This window comes from Castanea sativa, chromosome 7, assembly GCF_040712315.1.
Source record: "Castanea sativa cultivar Marrone di Chiusa Pesio chromosome 7, ASM4071231v1".
NCBI classification, from domain to species: Eukaryota; Viridiplantae; Streptophyta; class Magnoliopsida; order Fagales; family Fagaceae; genus Castanea; species Castanea sativa.
The window spans coordinates 37855580-37867074 of NC_134019.1; the positions used below are offsets into that span (position 1 = coordinate 37855580).

The 11495-nt window shown below is 33.8% G+C and overlaps 1 protein-coding gene across 2 annotated transcripts; it reads left to right on the forward strand.

The window, feature by feature from the left end:
* Window positions 1-128: 128 nt before the first annotated feature.
* On the forward strand, window positions 129-7663 carry LOC142643092 (protein CHROMATIN REMODELING 35-like). Of its 2 annotated transcripts, none has more exons than XM_075817637.1 (7): window positions 129-385; window positions 473-550; window positions 1678-2255; window positions 3359-3616; window positions 4549-4707; window positions 5280-7027; window positions 7123-7663. In XM_075817637.1, the coding sequence occupies exons 2-7, from the start codon at window positions 502-504 to the stop codon at window positions 7124-7126; spliced, it is 2796 nt and encodes a 931-aa protein (XP_075673752.1). In that variant the 5' UTR covers window positions 129-385; window positions 473-501; the 3' UTR covers window positions 7127-7663. The 2 variants fall into 2 exon arrangements, with proteins under 2 accessions (XP_075673752.1, XP_075673753.1); XM_075817638.1 differs by having other exon boundaries at window positions 129-361.
* The last annotated feature ends 3832 nt before the right edge of the window (window positions 7664-11495 follow it).

Here is an 11495-nt window from a genome sequence, read left to right on the forward strand (position 1 = left end):
TACACGATAATCTAGGTACCGTACACACTACCCTACCAAAAAAGACTTTTCCATCTCAATCCTTATTGGTCACATCCCAAACTCAGCCAACAAAATCCCGCCACGTAACTCGCTCGCACCCTTAACCCGTCCGAGCGAATCACGCCCAATACCCTCTCTCTCTCTCTCTCTGCGCGATGCTTTCCACGCCGAGACACTGAGAGGGTACTAGCCAGAGTTGAGAGAGAGAGAGTTCACTACCTACACAACACCAAGAGACGGGTAGCCATAGCCTAAAGCTTCTCTCTCTCTCTCACACACAATCTGACTGTGTTTTAGAGAGAGAAAGAGAGACTTCTAGCGCTGTGTGTGTGAAGCAAATGTGAGTCAAACATTCGCTCCAATCGTAATCTCTCTCTCTCGACGCTTCAATTTCAATTTGATTTTTTGTTTTTGAAAGTAATAGCACTGTTTTTTTTTTTTCTCTGCACAGAGAGAGTTTCTAGTGAATTTTGGTGAGTCATGGAGCCAGCAATTGATATCTTGCCGAGTAATCACGCTACTCCGATTGGTACTTTCTCTCTATCTATTTGCATGTTTCATTTTCTTTCACTAATTTGAATTTTAGATAATTTAAGACCTCTGGCTACTAAAGATTATTTTTTCTATTTTTAGTTTTTTTTTTTTTTTTTGGGGGTTTGTAAAAATTTATGGGTATATTGGTTGGTTAAGCTTTAGAGTAATTATAGGAAGGTGGGGGTATAGTGTAGGAAATTTAAATTTTGCACCCATGGTTATAATTGAAATGCAAGAGACCCATTTTTGGATTAAGGTATTTCTATATTTTGGAATTAATTTTTTGAACCACAAAATGTATACTTGTTTTTTTGAAGAAAAGAAAAGTGTGTGATAGAATTATGATATAGGAAACAAGGACTCTTCATTTGGGGTGTCGTGCCTGTCTTGTCATGTAATAATTTTTTTCCCCTGAAATTGCCCGTGTCGTACTTGTACCTGTACCCGTATTTGTGCTTCTTAGATTATGATTAAATTATAGCTTAAGCTTTTGGGATCAAGAGGTGGTTTAGATTCCGCGTGTTGGGTCCCATTTATTAAGGGGAAATATGTGCCTACACGTGAGGAAAAGTGTTGGAATTATGGTTAAATAGTTGAATTCACTATTTCCTAACAGGTTGGGCCTTTGAGACAATTGGTGATTTATAAGTGTGATTTTTTTTTTTGTAGAGAGATCTTCCACTTTATCTAATGAGTTATAGCTGAAATTCAGGAGACCCTTTTTTGGATTAAATGTACTATGAAATTAATTTTGTGAACTATAAAATGTATACAGATTTTCAATGAAAAAGTGTGATTATTTTGTTGTGTATGAGTAATCTTTGATGTTGCTAATGAGCTCTAGTAGAAATAGCACTTCTTCCTCCCTTAAATAGGATGGAGGGTAAGGTCACAGGTTCAAGACTCACAAGGTGTGTGCGTAACTTACTTATATGCAGTGACATTTATTGAACTATTGATTTTTTTTGACAACTAAGTTTGTAGTATATGCTTGTGTAGAAAAGAAGCGCTTATGGTGTTTCCCATGTTATAATTTCCCTTCCCTACCCTTTCCATTGATGCTTAACCTTATGATAGCAATAGTTCATTGATTATGGTTTGTTATGCTTGAACAAATGATAGTTCAACCTGTATTGAGAACTGGGTTTTACACAATTGAATATAAAAGACGGAAGTTGTCCAGTAATGGAAAGGATTATGGTAGAACAGTCTTCTCTACAAGCAAGCATAATGAGAGTGAACAGAAGAAACCAAAGGTCTCTCCACAAGTTATTGATTACAGCGATCCATTTGCTATCCCTGACTTGCTGGAAAGTATAGACTGTGGTAAATATGGAAGTGTTACGAAAGATATAAAAGCCCTCATTGCTAGAAAGATGCAGACGCTGAACCCGTATTTTGCGAAGTATCCTGCACTTTCAGATACATTCTTGGAAGCAGAAAAGAACCAGAGTAAAGAGGCTTCGAAAGAAGCTACTCGTTTGCCCGATAATCATGTCATTGATTTGGAGGATGACTGTACTGTAAATGATGCTAAAGCAATATCACTACAACATGTAAATGATGCTAAAGCATTATCACATCCTGTTGTGGTCATTGACTCAGATGAGGAAGACAATGGATGTCAGAATCATTTTGTTCCTTTCCCTGAGGTTGTCTTGCCAAAACCAGCTGGTCAATTTCTTATGAAGGACTTTTTGGTAAGTCTACCCTGCATTTGTATTAATGGAGTAGCATTTTAAGGACACAGACATGAATATAATGATCAAAACATGCATGATATACACATAATCAGACAATGGTGAATTACAAGCACTGGTTTCAAATTTGGACTACTCTGAGTTAAATGAAATGATTTTAAAGCTTTTTTTAATAAATTTTTTTGAAATTTCAAATTTTGTTACTACTGAAGTTTTGTAAATGAAGCTATTATTATTTAAAATATAATCATTTATTCTTCTGAATTTTTTTTTTATTTTAAAAAAGAGTGAAATGATTGGAGTAAGGACATTACAACTAATCCTTAGGCTAACATGTATGTGAACGCTTTAGCACTATGATTCCTCATGTTTCTACTAGAGATACCATAGGTCTATATGTCTAAAAAATGCTTCATTTAAATTTTCTAAAATTTTTTGGTGTTTGGTAGGGAGGAAACAGCAAGTCAATGGAAAAAAGCCTGAAAACTTTTTGTATTATTCTTTCTTCGCTTTTTGAGAGCAGAAAACATTTTCCAAATCACATACTTGGCATATTTTACCACATAAAAACACTTATAAAAGAAAAGAAAAAAACCCAGATATTTTCCAATATATATTCTCCAGAAGCCTTACTGGTCAATCTGTATTCTGGTTCTTTGTCTAGTCAATGCAACCTGTGGTTCTTGCCTTCTTGGCTTTCAGGCTGATTGACCATCCCAAACAAAGAATATTTTAACCTGTGTTGTAACTTTGATTTGGTGTGTGTTAATGATTTAGTTCTGCTTTCAATTTCTCTTCTCTCTTTTTTTTTCCTTTTTCCTGGGAAGTCTTTTTATGTATGTTTTCTTTTCCTAGTTTATATCAACTATGTGAATTATAATATATAAGTTACTCTTCTTTCCATCTGTTTTATTTTGTAATTTATTGCATAAATTTCATTTCATCTCATCTTCAATATGCTGAGTGTTATTTCCACTTCAGTTTAGGTGTTGTTTCTATTTGTAAATATAATAGACAGAATCATCAAAAGGACACTATGTTTTAGTTCCTAGAATTTCATAATTTAGTGTAATTTATTTATCTCATTCTTCCATTACTGGCAGGACTTCCGTGCTCCACCTAGTTATTCTGCAAGAGGTGGAGGTCAATCACATAGTTACCCTGCAAAAGGTGGAGCTCAACCACGTAGTTACACCACAAAAGGTGGAGCTCAACAAGAAGAACCAAGAGGCGAACTTGAAATTAAGAAAGAAAAAGGTGAGTATGTTGGCATAGAAGATGAAGACAATCAGCCTGACGCTGAAGATGATGGGCTAGAAGATATTTGGAAGGAGATGTCAATGGCATTAGAATGTTCAAAGGTATAATAATGTAAAATCATTCCCAATAAGAATGACATGGATTTTTGTTATCATTTTGCCATTAGTTTTTATTTTTCTCCAAAATAAGATAGATGTAGCTTGTTTATCCACTCTTTTCTGTGAATAATGTCAAAACTCTTTGCCACAATGCCTTTGGTTTACAGCTTCACAAAGATTCCAGAACGTAAGTTTAGGATTGTTGACTTATACGAATTGGTAGCTAAGAAATATAATGGTGGGTTTTGGATTTACTATTGAAGTTTGTTAAGGATTCTGAAATGGTTTTGCATATGACTTTCTTTTTGTTTCACATAAACCTCCTATAAATTTAAAGGAAAAATGGTGGGTTAGACATTAAGGATGAGTTGTCAGCTTCAGTTTAGTTAAAAGTCAATAGTGACTCTCATAGATATTGATTATGGACTAAAGAAAATGATTTGGTCAATGTAGCTTGAAAGACTTTTCTGCAAAGAAGTCAATACCAGGTAATTCTGCTAGATGAAATGTGTGTTTATTGCTAATAAATCAAACATACATCGAAGTTATATTCTTTTATTAAGCCTTTCTTCCTGTACTTCTTTCTCAGCTATCTTTGCATTGCATAAGCTCTTTTATAGTTTGTCTATACATTTATATTTTGGTTTGAAAGTCAAAGTTTTTTTGGGGGGGAAATTTTGGAACAAGAACTTAATGAAAAATTGTGCTTATTCATTATGAATGGAAATTTCTGAACAAGCTGCAGCAATATGACTCATAACCCTATCCTGAGAATCTAGGTTCTACTTTGAGGTGTATGCTTTACATTACCAAAAAAGAAAAAGATAATGAATACATGGTTGTAAATGATTGGAGAAGTACTTTTTTGCCTATAAATGACTTTTCATTAAAGTTTCATTATTGACTAATATTAAATTAATCCTATGGTGCACTAGGATGTTGCTCCAGATCCTTCATCTGATGAAGAAGCAAGAGAAAGTGAGGAGGACTGTGAACATTCTTTTGTTTTAAAGGATGATCTTGGTTATGTTTGTCGCATTTGCGGGGTTATTGACAGAGGTATTGAGACGATATTTGAGTTCCAGTACAATAAGGTGAGATTTTCTTTTGGTGTATATATTCTAATTTTTACACTACTATACTCCTTTAGTTTGCCAATTTGGCTGCCACAGCACTCTGTGCATGGAATTAGAATTCAAATTGCAATTGGATGTTCCAACTGGTGGTCTCCCTCCCCCCCCCCCCCCCCCCTTTGGTAATATCTAAATACTGGTGTTATAGTTGATGTTATTTTTATGATAAAAATGATATGTTCATTGATGCTTAATATTATTGACTTCTGGTTTTGGAATTAAAGTTATCAGTAATAAATGGATATACTTGAATCCAAATTGCAATTGGATGTTCCAACTGGTGGTCTCCCTTCCCCCCCCCCCCCCCCCTTGGTAATATCTAAATACTGGTGTTATAGTTGATGTTATTTTTATGATAAAAATGATATGTTCATTGATGCTTAATATTATTGACTTCTGGTTTTGGAATTAAAGTTATCAGTAATAAATGGATATACTTGAATCCATATTGGGATATTTTGATGCCTTGTTAACTAATGTCCTCTTTTGGGAATCCAATAGCCTTTCTGATCATGGTTTCCATTTTATTTCAGGTCAAAAGAAGTACTCGAACATACAGTTCTGATTCTCGTAAAGACAGAGACTCAACCGAGGTAGTTGGAGTTAAATTTTCAGAAGATGATCTGATGTTAGCTGAAATCTCTGCCCATCCAAGGCATACGAAGCAAATGAAACCTCATCAGATGGAGGGCTTCAATTTTCTTGTTAGCAATTTGGTGGGTGATAATCCTGGGGGCTGTATCTTGGCCCATGCTCCTGGATCCGGAAAGACATTTATGATTATCAGTTTTATGCAAAGTTTCCTGGGAAAGTATCCACATGCTAGACCACTGGTCGTGCTTCCGAAAGGAATCTTGGCAACATGGAAAAAGGAGTTCCAGACATGGCAAGTAGAGGATATTCCACTGTATGACTTTTACACTGTCAAAGCAGATAATCGATCTCAGCAACTGGAGGTGTTGAATAAATGGGTAGAGCATAAGAGTATCCTATTTCTAGGGTACAAACAATTCTCAACTATTGTTTGTGACAATGGAACCAGCAATATCTCTGCTTCGTGTCAAGAAATACTTCTTAAGGCTCCTTCTATTCTTGTTCTGGATGAAGGACACACTCCAAGAAATGAGAACACTGATGTGTTGCAGTCCCTTGCAAAAGTTCAGACACCTAGAAAGGTTGTACTTTCAGGAACCCTTTATCAAAATCATGTCAAAGAGGTGTTCAACATAGTCAATCTTGTTCGACCAAAGTTTTTGCGATTGGAAACCTCTCGTTCTGTTGTCAAGCGCATCATGAGTAGAGTTGATATACCAGGTGCAAGAAAGCAGTTCAAAGCAGGTGCTGATGCGGCATTTTATGACTCAGTTGAACACACTTTACAGAAGGACAAAGATTTTAGAAGGAAAGTGGCTGTTATACAAGATCTGCGCGAGATGACCAGCAAGATCCTTCACTACTATAAAGGGGACTTCCTAGATGAGCTTCCTGGTCTTGTTGACTTCACTGTAGTACTGAATCTAAGTTCAAGACAGAAGCATGAAGCTCAGAAATTAAAGAAGTTGGCGAGGAAGTTCAAGATAAGCTCTGTTGGAAGTGCTGTCTATCTTCACCCAAAATTGAATTCTCTCTCAGAGAGTCATGCCACAGCTGATCATGTAGTGGATGAGATGATAGGGAAATTAGATGTCAGAGATGGAGTGAAAGCTAAATTCTTTCTTAATATACTTAGTTTATGTGAGTCAGCTGGAGAGAAGCTACTGGTTTTTAGTCAGTACCTCCTACCCTTAAAATTTATGGAGAGATTAACAGTGCAAATGAAGGGTTGGATTCTCGGAAAAGAAATTTTTGTGATTTCTGGTGAATCAAGTTCTGATCATCGTGAATGGTCCATGGAGCGCTTTAACAATTCCCCTGATGCCAAAGTATTCTTTGGCTCGATCAAGGCGTGTGGGGAGGGTATTTCTTTGGTTGGGGCATCCCGCATAATAATACTGGATGTTCATCTTAATCCGTCTGTGACCCGCCAAGCAATAGGTCGTGCATTTCGCCCGGGTCAAAAGAAGAAAGTGTTTGCATATAGATTGGTAGCTGCTGATTCACCTGAGGAGGAAGATCACAGCACTTGCTTCAAGAAGGAATTAATTTCAAAGATGTGGTTCGAATGGAATGAGTATTGTGGTTATCGGGATTTTGAAGTGGAGACTGTTGGTGTGAAAGAGTGCGGTGATGACTTCTTGGAAAGTCCACAGTTAGGGGAAGATGTAAGGGTTCTGTATAAAAGGTTCGTATGCATGTTCATCTTTTGTCCACTGTCACGATCCATATTTGAATGCTAAATAGTTATGCCCTAACTTTTTTTCTATATATTTTTTTCAGGTAGATCCTAGCATCATTCTAGGTCTGAGCACTGGAGTAGGCTGAAGTATTTCTCACTTTCTGTCTGCCTTAGTGAGAATCTTCATCTGTTCATACTTAGTTTGTGTATCTTCAGGAACTTAAAAGTAGTGTAGGCATGATGCTTGCTCGAAAGCAACAACAGGTTTTTATGCTTTTTTCAGTAATCCATTTTGGACTGCGTTTGCTGACTTCTCTTCCTGTGTGAATGAAGCGCCTGTATAGCGTACCTTAATGGAGTCTGTGGCTATGTTGGATCAGATGCTTGACAGCATGTGACAATTTTCTGATCATTTTCTGATTGCTTTTAGAATCACCGAGGTTTATGTATCATGTCTTTGTACAGGCAGTTTTCCATTACTGTTACTAGAATCAGCCTTGTCTGTGATAAATGTCTGTGTACAAGGAACAACGGGTTTTAGATAGAAAAGAAAAATTAGCTTTGTGGTTTTTGGAAATGCACTGTTGTTTGGTTAAAAATCATGTGAATTGCTGTTTAATGTTAATTGTCTTATGCCTTGAAGTGGTGTTGTGGTACTTTCAGCTGTTGAATGAGGTGACTCTTGCAACTTGGCAAAGGGCCAATTGTATTTATGGAAGAAGAATATGCATGCTGTTCTGTTTTTCTTGCTTTGTGTAGTGTGACATTGTTGCATGTTACAGCTGAACTGTTTGATTTTGTTTTACATTAAACTGGTTTTCCTAATGCCTTTAGTAGGAATGGCAACTCTGTTTGTGGCTGTCACAATACCCCCATCATAAAAAGAATGGAACGCATTTTCTCTATTTTTCTGAAGCATGGTAGATATTTTTATGTTGAGCCTTCATGACTGAGGCCAGCATTTTCTGTCTAAAGTGGTTATCCATCCCGTTTCATGTTTTTAACTAATAACGTGGGTTTTTCATCATTGTCACCACCGTCGGTCGCAAAAGCCACCACTTGGTCGGCACCACTACCACATATTGCAGCCTAAACTGCCATTCTGCCTAAGATGAATGATTTTAATATCATCTTTGAATATAAGCTTATAAATTCAAGATACAGAGGGCACAATCATTTTTTCAACTAGATGATATTCCGCGTGATGCGCGGACTACTTTACAATTTCATTTGAAATTATTTTTATATATATATATATATATATATATATATATATATATATTAAAATCTACATATAATACTTAGTACTTATTTTATTGTATAATATTTATGTTTGCCCACAATATTGTTAAATACTTTGAAACTTGAATTTTTTTAATTCATAATTTATTTTAAAAAATTGTATAACATTGTAAGATTATAATATATTATAATATTTACTGTTAAAAGTAGATTTTATTTTTCAAACTGATTAAATGATTTTGAAATCTACAAATAAGAATTTAAAATATAAAATACTTTTATATCCTAAAATTATATAAATTTAAGCAACCTACCAAACACTTTCTCAATCACTTTATTCTCACAACCAAATATGGAGACCTTGATCATATAAACACCCAATTAATTATCTCAATGGAATTAAAGAAATCATTTATAAGTATCAACATAAAGAGAACATAATTAAACTAAGAGAAATTTGCTAAAAACATATTCATTTATCAAAATTTAATTGGCTTTAATTGGGCTTCTATATCATTTAAAAAAAAGGAGAAAAATACTTTTAAGCCACCATCAATTTTTGTTTTTACCACTATGGCTACAAACAAAGAAACCTACAAATTATGAATTCTAACACAAAATTAAAAAAAAAAAAAAGTTAACTTCATAAATAATCAATTAGAATGTTCCTTTTTTCTTTTTCTTTAGTTCTTAAATAAAATACATTTATAACTTTCCCAAACCAAAATCTCAAACAGCCAAAGACTCCAAGTGAATCATAGCCTTCACAAAATCTACTATGTTTGACTTCAACATCAAAACCGTAAGCTACCGTTACTGAATAAAAAACGCAAGCTCCCTTCCTTGGTCATAGCCTACTCATACGGGTTACGACCAAATGATGCTGCAATGTTGAAGTTATGTAGGGGCCATTGAAAGGTTGAAGCTAAATGACATCATTTTTGTCTAAGTGTATTTGAGATAGGATGATATGAAAGACTATGGACATGTGTATATAAAGGAGTAAAAGTGAAAATGATGAATGGAAATGTAAAGAGTTTTTTGTGTATGTGAGAGATGGAAGGTCTTGAAACATTGAACCAAATGAAATAAAGAGTCTTTATTTTTAAATTTGTTCTTATCTTTAATATAGCTTAATGATATCTTAATTCTTTTCATAGAGTGTGCCACATAGTAAGATCTCATGCTCTCTCGCATGAGGTCTTTGTTTATATATATATATATATATATATATATTGATTTTTGTGACATTTTCAAGAGCAGTCATCCTTGAGCCTTAATTTTTATGACATTTGTATCTTGTATATTATAGTCTTTCGCATGGACAAACCTATGTTGAGGCTTTCTGTCGTTGCCCACCGGGGGGGGGGGGGGGCGGGGCCAAAGGGCCCCTGACCCTAACACCTCCTCACCGCTAAATTTATTTATTTTTATAAATAATATGTAGTAGTTATATAGTAGTAAGATTTTTTATATATATAAAAACAAAAACATCTAATACTACCAAGAACTCCATTGGTCTAAGAGGCCTTTATAAAATGAGACGGCCAATTGGCACAGGGCATGTGGCCTTCCACCCAAAACCAATAAAAAAAATATTTAACATAAAATATTGTTTTAAAAATTATTTTTACATTTTTTTGGTATTATACAGAAATATAATCTTACAATAAACAAATATATTTTCTTAATTCATAGAAATATAAGGGTAAACTGAGAGTAAGAGGTTAAGGGCTTTTAAGTAAGGTAATAATTTTTACTCTAATGTAGCTCCATGCCCTTGGACATGCATATGTGTGCTTTCTTTACATTTATTTTATATTCCTCAAAAATTTGACTAAGATGGTAGTGTACACCCCGCGCGTGCGCGCATGCACACACACACATATAAATATATAATCTTTTTTTTTTTTTTTTAAACTCTGCCAATGTTTGGGAGGAAAAGAGAATCAACATCCTATCAATTTGCTTATAGAGTAGTTGCAATTATGCTTACTCATACTTTTGTTATTGCAACACAAAACTAGAATTTTCAGCTATGATTGATAGTGGATATTGTCAAAACTAAATTTTGTAACAAAAAGTAAAGATGGTTTTCCAAAGAACTCTTTGATTTTATTTATTGAAAGGGATGCATAATTTAGTTTAGGATCACCCATATATGACTTTTGGGGTTAAAAAACAAAAACTATTAGAAAATTTTGATAGATGATTGATTTGAAATGACTTGACATACAATTATTTTGTTTTGAATTTATTAATAGATGGTAGTTTTATTTTTCATGTATTAATTTAGTCTTAAATCTTTGTATATTTTTCATTTTTGGTTCCAAAATTTATATTCTCCCCCAAGATGAACTTCTCACTCCGTCCCTAATTTTGTGTCATTACTCATTACAATTTACAAATGATTTGAAAAAGAGCCCTCTTCCCCATCCCCCAAATTTTTTTATTTTTTATAAATAATTTAGTAGTTACAATAAGTGAGAAAGGTGATTCAAACCTTGGTTCTTTTTATTAAGGAAATCAGGCAACACCAATTACAAGACTATTCTCATAAAACTAAAAAAAAAAAAAAAAGTTACAAAACTCTAGGCAAAAAAGGTCATGGCTAATGTAAGTAGTTATTAAGAGAACACATAATTAACATGAATTTCTCTTATTAGTTTAAGATTGTTTTGAACAATATTAACTTACCTATTACTAACGGTTTTTTTTTTTTCTTCTATTTTTAGGGAAATAAATTGGTTAAGATCTTATTTTTTGTTGTCATTTAAAATTTCAATTTTTTTTGTAATTTATAGTGATTATTTAATTTAAACCATGAAAAATAAAATATCAATTTTAGAGAAATAACAGTTTGGCACAAAGGAGGAAAAAGTAAAAAATTATACCAATTTTGAATATTCTACCAATTTACCAAAAAATAAGCATCCAACTGCGTCGTTTTAACCTTTGAAGGTTTCAACCATGACCCCTTTAAATCCAGTTTATATCGCCTATTTCATTTCATCGAGAGATTACTCAAATCTTAAATTTATTTATTTTTTTATAATAATGATAATAATAAAAAAACGCTTGAGAGATACAACAAAATCTCGCAACATTAAAATTCATTGCTAATGGGTCGTTCAAATTTTTTTTATAATTTTTTTTTTCTAAAATGGTAAGAACTTTATTTATTTTTTAAATAATACCTGATGGCCACGTCAAATGCATGGGGACCCACTTT